Source organism: Amblyomma americanum, chromosome 7, assembly GCF_052857255.1.
Source record: "Amblyomma americanum isolate KBUSLIRL-KWMA chromosome 7, ASM5285725v1, whole genome shotgun sequence".
Taxonomy (NCBI): domain Eukaryota; kingdom Metazoa; phylum Arthropoda; class Arachnida; order Ixodida; family Ixodidae; genus Amblyomma; species Amblyomma americanum.
The window spans coordinates 79,532,291-79,545,786 of NC_135503.1; the positions used below are offsets into that span (position 1 = coordinate 79,532,291).

Genomic DNA, 13,496 nt, shown 5'->3' on the forward strand with positions numbered 1-13,496 from the left:
TTAGCTCGGCTATGCCAAGATATACGGAGCGGTAAGGCATAGCTTGGTTCGATTTGGGTAATCTTGATTGCAAGTCCAGGCTAGTCTGGTTGTCTGGCTAGTTGTGGTCACGTGGTTTGTCACGCAGTTGGTCACGTGACCAGTCACGTGGTTGGTCACGTAGTGCAGTGCGACCAAGGTGGGAATGCGAGCACGGTGAAACTGCGAGTTCGTGGCCTATGTAGCTTTCACTACAAAAGCTCCTATACTGCGACTGGAGGCATGTGTGCTCATGTTAAAGTTGAGTTGAGTTGAGTGGTTGTAAACTACCGGAGGGATTAGCCTTGCAGTTGCTGCCGGCAATTGCTCCACCGTAGCGACACTTAAATAGATATCACAGAAACACTGTCCGCAAAAACCCAAATAGACACTCCTGAGGTCACCATGTGGAGGCCAAATCCGTGTCCTGCAGGTAAAGTAGAAGATGGCGAGAAGCATCCCTTCTACTCGACTGCCTCCCGCGCGGGAAAACAATGTCCTGAAGAGAATTGTGAGGAACTCCTGCTTTCTTGAGCGATCCGAATAACACAGCCCGTTCCGCGTTGTACAAAGTACAGCACAAGAGGTAATGTTCTATGTCACCACACACACCACACGTTGAACACAATGGTGACAACGCTAGGCCAGTCTTATACATCCACGCCGGCGTACGAGCACAATCCGTGCGAACGCGGTGCAGCAAGGTGGCTTGGTACCTTTTGAGACCCTTGGTCACACATGGCTGATGAGGAGAGCTCCACAAAGAACTGAAGTGGCACAACACCGCATCTCTGAACATTTGCTTGACTTCATGAGGGACTCCATGAACTGGAATCCCGGAGAGAGCTGTATGGGCGAGGTTGTCTGCTATCTCGTTGCCTAAGACACCTATGTGCTTTTGGACTTTCAACACTAGCTTTTTTCCTAGACGTATCAAAGGCTTATGATAGCGTCCTCCAGAGCTCAATGCTGAATAGTCTGCAGGTCATAGGCGTACAGGGCTGTCTTCTGCGATTCATTCACTCATTTCTCAGTGATCGTAAATTTCGAGTGCGGTTAGGCAGTACAATGAGCTCCGAAAGGGCGGTATCGCGAGGGGTACCTCAGGGTAGTGTCCTGTCCCCAACGCTCTTTAATGTTTTCATGGCTGGTCTTCCCGCAAAAGTGCAAAAACATTGTAGGCATGTCCATATGTCGATATATGCAGACGACATTTGTCTTTGGTTAACCGGATATCAACACAAACGCTTAGCTCTATTAGCGCGACAGGCCGTGCTTTCAGTTAAAAGTTACCTTCAAGGTGTTGGGTTGACTCTTTCGGTGGAAAAATCTGGCTTCGTCCTGTTTCCAGGTAGGGGACGACGGTATGCGCGGCTGAGCATAGACCTTGATCAGTCTTGCCTTCGTCAGGTTAACCACATATGTTTTTTGGGCGTCACTATTGACTCACGTCTACAGTGGCGACGAGCTGTGGACTCGATTGTGGCTTCACTATCTTCGCGTCTCAATGTGCTTCGTAGAGTTGCTAGTGAGCAATGGGGAAACCATCCTGCTTCAATGATCAGGCTTCACGATGCCCTGGTGACAAGTCGCATAATGTACCAGCTCCCTTTAATTTCCCCCTCGGTATCGCAGCTGGAACGCCTTGAGGTTTTGCACAGAATGGGACTAAGGAGCACTCTCGGCGTTCCGCAGGCTGCTCCCAACAATGCAGTACTGTATGAGTCTCAATCGAAACCTCTTCGGCTAGCCGCTTCACAAAGACTTTTGCTGCAAATTGGCCGCCTCAGAGAGACTGTTGCTGGGAGAGCGCTTCTACAGCGCCTTCGAAAGAGATCTGAGTCCCGGGCGTACTTGGCTTTAAATACTCTTCGTTCTCTGGGTCTCGACCTTCGAGATCGACCTAAGACGTTGAAGCCACCTTGGTCCTTTCCTAGCCTCAATTGTTCCTTGACAATTCCCCACGTTCGCGCTAAGCGGAATTCTCCTTTAGCGGCAATGCGTTCGCTCGTACTGGAACATCTTGAGACCGAATATGCCAGTCATCTTCAAATTTTTACCGACGGCTCTGTGGACAAGGTCAGAGGATCTAGAGCAGCTGCTTTTCATATTCCGTCTTTGAAGTATGATTGGTCTGTTCGTTTTACTGATGTCTTGTCCCCCACAATGGCCGAAAGCGTTGCCATTGAGGCAGCCCTAAAGAAGCTACGGTGTTGTACGCCTCAACCTACTGTCATAATTACGGATTCAAAATCTGCCCTTCAAAGGTTAGAGTACGGGTTCCCCACTGATGCCTTGAGTCTTAGATCCCTACGTTTGGTGCAGAATCTACATAGCAAAGGCTTGCTCATGTTAAAGAGCAGCGTTCATTATCAAACTCCCTGAACAGAGTCTTCCCTTCTATGGCTGGACCCTTCCGGCTTAAAATATAAAGAATAATCTTAGTGCGTTAGCCCGCACTCACCGATGTCGCCTTCGCCTAAAGCCGCTCGGAGGTGGCCCTTCTCTCTGAGTGGGCCGGTGGCAACCTGCCAACCGTGTGGTGGGTAACCTCCCGGTAGGCTTTAGAGCCAACTATAAAATGTTCATTAGCACTTAAGTGATTAGCACTTGAGCTCGCACTCAGCAATTTCGATGATCTTAGTCTAAAGCCTGCTTGAAATCAAAGCAACTTAGGTCGGCCACCTAGGTCACATTACCTTATGACGTCATCTCAACCTGCACACCAGATTGTGGGCAAACCGCACACGGGGCTGGTGCCAGTTAAATTAATGACTGGGCGTGATAGGCTGTAACCGGTACCGAAGTGCTAATGCATTTAATTCATAACCGTGTCCTAGCCAGGCTAAATCATCCTTCATTTTACAGTTGTAGCTCTTAAGCGCCCGTTCCTGAGTGCCGCGCCATGGTAGCGGCAGCATGTCGTATTGGTCGGCCTATACGGTTGTTGCGTTGTCATGGGAAAGACTTGGAGGGTGACTGCTATGCAAGGAGAAAAGTGTGACTTCAAGGACGAATGCTTAACTGGTGGTTGGTTAGTACAGGAGCCATGTGGAGGATGTTCACCGTCGAAAGAGTAGGGTATTAAGAAGGAATAGCTCCCAGCCGGAGGGTAGTTACCCTGGAAGGAAGAAGGTACGTCGAGAGAGTAAGAACGCGCCATATAACTGTGGTTGACACGGAAACCACTCCGAGAATAGTTATTTTGGAAGGACGAAGAAGGTTACCATAGAAGGATGCTTTGTAGCTAGAGCTTAGGAAGGCATAACCAAAGGATGGTTACAACGATAAATGTCCATAAGGTCATGACCGTCCAAGGAGGAGAGGATGGCGAAAGCGTAGGAAGACGTGCTACAGTAGTCCGGAGAGTGATTACCGTGGAGGGAGGAGGTAGGGTATGGCGAGAGCGGAGGAATGTATCACGATAAATCTCCGGCAGCTGCTGCGAAACCCGCCGGCCGAGAACAGTGATCATCGGCGGCGCTGCGTTTCTGCAGCGGCGGATTGGAATAGAGACCTAAATGAAGAACGCCTGTGTGTGGAAAACTAAACATGTGGTACGGTTTTAACCTAACTAGACCTTGCAGATCTGCGAACGCATGTGTTTAGCCTGGTTGGCTGATTGTTTTGCTTTGCTGGGTCGTCGGCACATCTGGCGACGATATCAGACTCAGGTTAAGCTCTGATCGATGTTAAGCTGGTATGACCTGTTCGCGCCGCACATTAATGTTGATGAAGACGAAGACGTGCAATGCACAGGGCGAGAGTGTGTTGCAGCTTAACGCGAGGCTTGATCGGCGGCGGCGATAGCATCCATGCTCTCGTGTAGTGGCCAGTGAAGCTGCCCTGTTCGCTCTGCCGCCGTGGGTTCGAAACCTAGTCGCGCAAAATATCTATTTTTGTATAGGCTGTTGGTGTGCTAGGTTGTGCAAAGGTCAGCTTAAAGGTCAAGCTCCACAAAAATTCGGTTAGCCGATTAGACCTTGTGAACCAGTGCTTTCGCACAAAAAGCGCGATCTATGACGATACAGATCTCCGGTGACTCTCACATTCTCTACCGCAACATATCGTAAAGAACAAATATCTTAAGAGGGGTTGCTGAATATCGCGTTTACTAATTCTAACCGTCCTGTCAATTTTTATTGTTAAACTAGACCTGAACCCTTATAGGGCGAGGAACCTAACTGTAAAATAACAAATGCCATCCGGTAGAAGGAGAACTGGCGTGACCATGAGATGTTACGCTCACCTTCAGTTCCACCATGGGTGCGGGAAAACCGACGTTTCCAGGGGATATATCTCCTTTAGGTGGCGTGCATATGACGCCACAAGACTCCGACATGCCGTAAACGTTCCGTAGAGACTGCAGGCCGTCAAACGCCACCATGATCATCTTGGCGAATTCTTGTGTCAGGACTGTGCCACCTACGTTAATGTATTTTACTGATGGCAGCTTTGTTCCCGTTTTGAGCATAGCGGCTACGTAGTAATGCAGACGCGATGGGCCAGCCGCAAATGTCGTCACCTGGTGAGAAAACATCAGGTAATTCTAGGTGATGCGTTACGTGTGAAAAAAAGAATCGATTGTGCTGCAGAGGTAACGGTGCTGTATAACTTTAGATGATATTTTTTTTCAAAATGTGCATGCAGAATAATTTTTGTCGAACCCCCGAGAACATACATATGAGGCTCTTAGTTCCTCTACCTTATTAAGGTTGCGGCTGAAACACTTGTCATAAAACAGCCTTCGTTTGCTTGTTTTCTGTTTTAGTATCGAAAAAAGATGCCTTCAATCAGAACCTTGAAAAACAGTACAGATTAGGCGGGCTAGCGCAAGCCAAAGAGACTTGTCTGGCTGCACCCGGCAGTCGTGACTGATGAGAAAACAGAAATCAAACGCACCGAAAAATCCCCGCCGCGGTGGTTCAGTGGTTAGAGCGCTCGGCTACTGATCCAGAGTTCCCAGGTTCGAAGCCGACGCGGCGGCTGCGTTTTTATGGAGGAAAAACGCTAAGGCGTCCCTGTGCTGTGCGATGTAAGTGCACGTTAAAGATCCCCAAGTGGTCGAAATTATTCCAGAGCCCCCCCTACGAAATCTCTTCCTTCCTTTCTTCTTTCACTCCATAATTTATTCCTTTCCTTACAGCGCGGTTCAGGTGTCCGCCGATATATGATGCTGATACTGCGTCAATTCCTTTCCCCAAAAACCAATTATTATTAGCACCAAAAGAAAATGCCACCGCCTTTGATGAAAGATTAATTAGTTGTGTGGAATTTCACTGGAAAATAATTTTACAGCGAAAGCTGCATACCTCTACCGTCCAAGGAAATTATTGTGTCGTCGTCGGAATGGAAAAGTACCCAGCAGCATAGAAATCGTGTATTATACTGATCATAAAGGAGTTGTACTACAAAATATTTAAAGTTTGGAGAAAAAAGTAAAACAAAACATTATATGAAAATGAAATAAATAAAAAAATAAAAATCTATAAACATAAAAATAAAAACAATAAAAAACAACGATTCAGCTCCACCTTTAAGAGCGGGACGTAAGAGCCTGTTGCAGCTTTGCCAAGGAGTCTACCGTTCGGTGCGACGCCTAGCTCATTGAAAGAATTTAAGGAAAGGAAATGACGCCTGTCGCACATATCTTGGCATACACCTGAACCACGCCGTAATGCAAGGAAAATGGAAAGAAAATTGGTTTTTAGGAAAGGAAATGACGCCTGTGTCGCATACCTTGGTGGAAACTCAAACAGCACCGTAACAGAACGAATATTTCCGACGCCGGGTGCCGGCAATTACAACTACGCGTTCTGGTAAACATAAGGTTTGTAGCTGCTTCGAACAGGGTTGACTTCATTCGATGCCCTCGTGTGAAGTGCAAACCACATAATGTATAATAACGGCGTTATAATAATAATTAATAATTGGTTTTTGGGGAAAGGAGATGGCACAGTTATCTGTCTCATATATCTTTGGACACCTGAACCGCGCCGTAAGGGAAGGGATAAAGGAGGGAGCGAAAGAAAGGAAGAATAGGTGCCGTAGTGGAGGGCTCCGGAATAATTTCGACCACCTGGGGATCTTTAACGTGCACTGACATCGCACAGCACACGGGCGCCTTAGCGTTTTTCCTCCATAAAAGCGCAGCCGCCGCGGTCGGGTTCGAACCCGGGAATTCCGGGTCAGTAGTCGAGCGCCCTAACCACTGAGCCACCGCGGCGGGGCAATAACGGCGCCTGCAAACAGATATTAAGTTGGGGCAACCTAAAAAGAATGAAAAATAACAAGCCCCTGGCTGCACCACTGACGCATAAGACTTAACCCAATCTTAAAAGAAATGAAAAAGCCCGAAGGCAATGGTGTACTTTTGCCACCCGTAGGTGGAGAAAATGAAAAACAAAGAGGGGGGGGGGGGCGGTAAAAAGCTACTCATCGACCCACAGCCGGGGGAACGGGCCCGGGGAGACTTCCCTGATATCCCGTGGGACGTAGCGGAAGGGGTTGGACGAATGGGTGATGGGAATTTGGATGGGAATGTGGACAGCGAGTTTTTCCTCTGGTTTTTCATTTGTCTCGACTCCAGTAATGGTCTGTCTGGCCAAAACAGAGAGAGCGTCGAGATTGTCGAATGGTGCGGCCCCACTCACGAGATGCCCGACCACCTACACACTAACGGGCTCCGACCGCCGGAGACAGGAAAACCTAGCCCGGGGTCAGACACCTCGGGCCCCTCCACGACTTTCAGGGTTTGTTTAGGACCTGGCAGCTACTAGCCGTCGAGTGCTTTGCGTGGTTTTTCAGACTCCGGAATTATGTATGGTGTGATCCGGCTAGTAGAGGCTTAGGTCGTCAGCCTATCGGCCCACCGGCTCTCGGCACCATGACCTAACACCTCCGGGAGGGCCCGCCTGTGCTTCCAACCAACCAACCATGCACTTGTTTCCTCCCCTAGCTTGTTACACGCCTCCTGAGGAGGGAGTGTTCAAGGCTGGGCTGACCGGGCCACAAACCTAGAACATGGTTTAGGGTGATATGACCCTGGCCCACTCCGCCGGTACTCCACAACATCGACGGTTTTTGCACTCGTCGTACTACGCCCCCCTAACTCGGCGTGCCGCAATGGCTATCACAGCCACGCGGTCAGCCGTGACGCTGCTTCCCCGTGGCATCGATTCCGAGGAGCCTGGCTGCTGTAAACCACCGCGCGGACCAAGCCTTTCCGCAGCCAGAAACCGGCGCGTCGGCCGCCAACCGCGCACGCCGCCGCGTGCAGAACTAATGCGAAGCACGTTTTTCTCTCGGCATGTGTTTCCTCTTAAAGATTAATAGTAATAATTGGTTTTTGGGGAAAGTAAATGGCGCAGTATCTGGCTCAAATATCGTTGGACACCTGGTAACGATTTCGGTTGCGTTTTCGTGTCGATGTTGTAAGCGAAAAACGCCAAGCTAAAAATTGAATTCAAACAGCATAGCTTCTCAGTCCAACTGCCTTCATTGCGTGGATTGGAGCCACAATTTTTTAATGCGTGTATGGTTACCTCGAGGAGGCATCATCAGGAAAGAGAGTAAAAACATTGGGAATGAATAAATTCCTCAGAAAACAGTCATAACGAGTGTAACGTCAGGCAGTTCGAAATCTCAGGTCATACCTGATGAACGGTCTGGAGTATGAGGAACCAAAATATCAAATAATCAGAAATGATCACGGACAACTAATTTATAAAAGAGGGCACCAAATTTTGTAACTTAAGGAAGGTAAAACAGTTTTATCTTTTAGGGTTTTTACAATGTAGTTCAGAGATTCTAGGATTGGCTCTAAAACAAAATTTACTTTTGGACGGCACGTAAAGGAATTGCCGTGAAATAAAGTAATCAATGCAATAATGAAAGGTGCCGTGAACTAGAAGAGTAGTAATTACCTTCCGGACAAAAATTGCAAACAGAAACCAAGGATAATAAGTGTACAAGGCATACCACGAAATTTATTACCAAGGAAACATAAATGGCCATTCCAAATCCCCCCCCTCCCATTTCACTGTCAATGTTTACTCCAAAAATACGTATTTCACACTAACCGAGAGCGGCACAGAAGCACATCCGATAATGCGACGTGTGGAGAAAATAGAGGTCACATTTTTTTTAAGAACTGGAAGCGTACTCGTTTTGCTTCTTGTTTGCTGGGGGAAACGAAATTTTTTAGGTGCAAAGACGTAAAAAAGAAGCATGAGATCAGAGAGATCTTAATGTTCCCGTAAAATAATGCAGAAAATTCCAGGCGACTCTCAACAGCCCTCAGTTTGTTTCACTGAGCAAAGACAATCCGTCTTTTTTAAAAACTTGTTTACCCTTAGCTAAGAAGTTTGGTATTTATCTAGATTCACCAAGGTATGTATTCACATTTATTGAAATCTGTGCCGCTGAGTTGGCTCAGTGCTTATGGCGCTCGGCTGCTGACCCTTTAGACGTGGGTTTGAATCCCGGCCGCGGCGGTCGAGTTTCGATGGAGGTGAAATTCAAGAGGCCCGTGTAGTGTGCGATATCAGTGCACCTTAAAGAACCCTAGGTGGTCGAAATTTCCGGAGCCCTTCACTACGGCGTCCGTCCTAGCCTGAGCCGCTTTGGGACGTTAAACCCCATAAAAGAGAAAAGGTAGATATTCACATGTATTGTAAGCAATCTCTGAGCCTCAACCGCTGTTTCCTACTTACTACTCACTTTTGAGCTTGGCGCATGATGGCCTTCGCTGCCTATGCGCCATAAAACACAACACAAAACACAACACATACTCACTTTGTACTTGTTCACATAGTAGACGAACTCGTCGAACGATAGATTAGGGTTCACTACGAGGCAAGTGGACCCCACACAGGCAGCTACAGGAGTGAACATGAAGCCAGAGGCGTAGGTGATGGGGTACCAGGCCAGGAGGACGTCTCCAGGCTCGTAGCTCACAAGCGACCTGAAAAACAAAAAACAAAAAGAAAATGTTGGCTTGGTTAATAGCCGGCCTTGACAATATTGAAACTTGCTAGCAGGTGATGTGGCTGGCAATGGCATATTGGTTCACAATACAGGTGCCCAAAACAGTATTTAGAACACCGTAATTAGCTGAATGATTAATTTTTACCCAGCCTAAGCATGCAGCCGCGAATTGATGAATGTACTCCGTATTTTCCTACATGACGTGAACAACGCACTTTTCAAAGCCTGGCGGTGTCTCTGCGTAGAAATAAAATTAAGCTTTTTCGTGATATCGGCGTACCGAGAACTTCTGTACAAAGCGCCTTCGAATACCAGTGCAGTTAGTGCACGAAATTACGTGCGATGAGGAACCTTGTTCCTCTTTTCGGCGTGGGGTTCAATGGCATAATTTGTCATAAGCTGTTCAGTTCGACTCGATGAGGTATCGCAGAATCAAATTTTTTTTTGTAGCTAGTCTCTTTGCTCGCTCTCACGCGCTTCAACTCTCCCGCTCCTCGGGAGCGGCTCTTCATCTCATCCAGAGAAAATGTTTTAGCATCATGTTCTGAGGCACAATGTATACGTGCTGATACAAAGTACAGCATGGCCCACGTGCCAATACGTCTTATTTTCAGTGAAATACGGACGTCTGAAGCCGATAAACATGTTACTTCTTTGAGGTTTGAGCATTAATTGTAAAGGGCACGAAATACTAAAGCTCATTCATTTACTTTTTCAGAAAAAGCGTTGACTCTGCGAACAAAATCCGAGTCTTCCTATCCGAGCCGGAGGCCTCCTGGAGCCACAATCTAGAGTGTCCATTTTGCCATGGTTCCTTTCAATAGGCTTAACGTCATTCTTATGGCAGCATCAGACGAATGAAACGAGCGACCAGTTAAAGAAATCACAACACAGTGGCCCCAAGTAAATGACTGCGAAGGAGTTAATCAAAAACAAATGAATAATGAAATTAGATGAAAAATAAAGGGAGAAGCAGTAAAGTAAGAATTAAAAAATAAAACTAAGAAATAAAATGCAAAAGTGAAATAAAATGAAGAAAGTAAAACAAAGAAACAAATTCGCCACCTTTGGTTGCCATTGGCTGAGTATGCAACAAGTAATCGCGTCTGGTCACCACCCAGCCAATGAGATCTCCTGTTGCTTCCCACATACACCTGAAAGCCAGGGCTATATTTCCAAAGAGGATTGACCACTGCGAGAGGACCAAATGAAAAAATGGACAAATTAACCCTTACGTAGGTGCGTAGTGGTAGTTGATTTCACGAAATCTATTTGATGCGAATTGGGTCATAAAAGTTATTTATGAAGTATTTTTTTTCTTTAAAGCCCAGAACCTCCTCTTGTGGCGTGAGGAAGACGTTATTGAGCGTTGGCAACGGCCAACCTTTAGTAGAATTTAAAGTCGAAGTCACAGGACAAGCGCAAAAAAGATCAATTGCAGCATATAAAACAAAATCTTCCTAATTGGCTGCTCAATTTGTAAATTCTGACGTTGGTATGGTGAGAATGTGGGACACTGAGCACTGAGTCCACCGTGAATGAAGCAAATGATTTTCCACCCATGCAGCCAGCGTTAACAAAGACCTCAGAGGGGCCTTTCATCGGCGTTGAAGTCCTACATACAGTTATTTATTCATGTACAGATAGGTGCACTCAATTTGTTGCAAAAAAGCAAGCTATTTATCCGTTGCAGTTCAGTAAATTTAACACTCCGGAGTTCAGCCACTGCGAATTGGTGCAAATAAGTTTAAGCTGTCTTTTCTCTTACACTTTTGCAAAGCCCAACCCAAATCTATCGTTCGCATTTCTCACTCTGCCCCTAGTACACATTTCTCATTCGTCTTCACTGACAATATCCGTATTACACTAACTAAGCCTGGAAACGATTCACTTGCAGCCAGAGTAGTTAAAGGTTGTGTCAACTAGGCTGATGTCTGAACCAGGTCCACTGGAGAATGTCAAGTAATCATCCAATGAAATTATGGAGGCATCTATTGCGCATTACATGTCGGCAAAACTGTGAAGCTGAATATATCTTAGACTTTTATCGACCTGGCTTCGATTAACGCGGATTTCCAGTGAGGCAAATTCCTTAAAAACCAGAATTAAACAGGGTATTTACAAAACGTGCGTGCTTTGAGTGCCTGGTTTCAGAACAGACAATAGTCAAAACTGCGTATAGTGAAAGCATCTTTTCATGCATCAAACCTACCCTTATATTTTTGGGATAAATTAGCACAAAGCGAATAAAGACCAGAGCCCCTCCACTTCATTTCAGCGATCTTATCGCGACGGACCTCGGCATTTATGCTGAAAAATCCGTCTCCCGGAAATATATCAACCTAGAGACATTTCTGCTACTTTCTTTTCTCCTTCAGTTTCTCCCCGTGCACGGTAGCAAACCGATTATTCTTCTTTTTACCCTCCCTGCCTTTTCTCTTTTTCCTCCTCCTCCTCCTCCCCCTCCTCCTCCCCCAAGTCAGTACAGTGCACATTTAGTCCTTCGTAAATTACGGCAGTGGAGATTCGCAGAGTAACAATGGCATTATCTTTAACCCTGGCGCTTTTTAACCTGGCGTCTTTTCCATCATTACAGCGCCAACTTAGGAGACTTGCTAGAAAGGTACCATGCAGTAATATACTGGTGGAGCAGTGCAGATGCTGTCAAAATGTTTGGGCACGTCTGTCATAAAAAATCAGCAATAAAATAAGTAAAGTTGGTAGCTGTAGCTCAGCAAACAGTTAATGTGTGCAGAAAGGAGAATTATAAATGCATGACCCTTATAAAGGCCCTATGCTATACTTTTTGTCTTGATGTGCATTCCCAATTAATTGATCTTTAATGCGACCACTGTTTTTTTTTTTTGTAATTATAGTCAAGACCTGCCCAGCTGATGTAGCAACTGCTTAGGGCACATTTAACGAGCAGCGTCTGGCTTGTCAGTTCATTACACTGAGTACTACAGCGCAGTAGCAACACGGACAATAAACGGACTCTTAACACAGGCGCTGACATGCAACAATCTTGTTAAACGGAAAGAGACCACTTGCATGACCACGACGACGCAACCCAACGTTGCGTCGCTGGCTGTGCCTTCGAGCGATCATATGTCAGGGTAGGGGCACATATGTGCGTGTAGGGCAGTGCAATCTTGACACGAGTCATCTTTCGACGAAGTAGTGCAAAGACCCAGCTTGGTCGTTGCGGACTGCTCATGCACCACAGTCGGCATACTTGGGCAGGCACTATATAAGCTTCCTTAATAAAACATGAATAAGGTTTGAGGGAAATTGTTTTAGCTTAATGATCAAAAGCACTTACTTTGTCAGATGCAGGTTAGCCACAATGCTGTAGTGCGAAATCTCCATTCCCTTGGCGTGTCCCGTTGTGCCTGAAGAGTAGAAGAGAGCTACGGTGGTCTTCTTGGGGTCCTCAATCCGCACCTCCTTGAAGTCGTCCTCGTTTTTATTCACGAAGTCCGACACGGACGTGAAGCCGGGTGCAGAGTCGCCCACCATAAAAAGACCCTACGTTAAAACATCAAAATAGAAGTTGTAGTATATTTTGAGGCATGTGAAAAATTTAAGTTACACCCTCCTCCAAATCTTCTGGACTGCTGAGCTTGGTCGCTATTGTCGAGAAGACCGCATCAATGTGAGGTCCTGTCAGAAAGCATATAAGGCTGAGCCATTTCAACGAGAATTATTAATTCATCAGTGTTTTATCTTCAATACCGCATGCCTGTTGCTTTTAACGCTTCTTGCCCACATGCGAACGTTATTCCGTGTCTGTTCACGTGATTGGGCTAAGCTTCTAGAAAGAGGCGCATTTTGGAAAAGGAATTATCGCGCCTTTCCAGGAATGCTCGCCGTGATGCACATGGGTGATCCTGAAACTTGCATGTCTGCATAAGCAGAGGGCTTTCGAGAGGTTTTGGATTATAGATCAACGAGTGTCGATAGCGTGCATCTTCCTATATTAGCGAGGTAGAATGTACCTCTTGTCCGCGCACTTTGGTTGTACAGGCTGGGTATGTCCTGTTTTCTGACTGAAGACAACGTGATGTCTTCTGTAGCTTGGAGCTATGGTTAGGCGGTGTATAATAAGCACTCCACATGGCTGCCATTAAACGAGCCTCACCTGGCATCTAGTAGTAGATACCAAAGAAGTGCTCCGAAAGCCACTAGGAATTTCTTCCAGGACATCCAGTATTGGTATTAGCTTTTGTACTGCAGAAGATCAGAATATTGCGAAAATGAGCACTTTCCTTCCATTAATCGCGTGTTTTAAATTGTTGCGAGCGTTCTGGAGTTTGCAACGCATGGTAACCGTATTATCAGTTGCCGAAGCGGTATTGGGGGACGTAGAGTGGCGTGCAGATAGTTCCATGAGCTTTCAGAATCACCGATTGAAAAAATAGACGGGACACTTGAGCTCTGCCTCAAGGGTATGATGCAATAGGTTTATTGATTAATATTTATCTATAGGG

The 13,496-nt window shown here is 46.4% G+C and overlaps 1 protein-coding gene across 1 annotated transcript in view; it reads right to left on the reverse strand.

The window, feature by feature from the left end:
- The window catches only part of LOC144097271 (putative 4-coumarate--CoA ligase 2), a 31,560-nt gene that overhangs the window by 5,780 nt on the left and 12,284 nt on the right, over window positions 1-13,496 (reverse strand). Inside the window, exons 4-6 of the mRNA XM_077630015.1 lie at window positions 12,329-12,534; window positions 8,815-8,983; window positions 4,268-4,543 (exon numbers count right to left, since the gene is read on the reverse strand). Of these exons, the coding sequence (XP_077486141.1) occupies window positions 4,268-4,543; window positions 8,815-8,983; window positions 12,329-12,534 (651 nt within the window). The remainder of the gene's footprint in view (window positions 1-4,267; window positions 4,544-8,814; window positions 8,984-12,328; window positions 12,535-13,496) is intronic.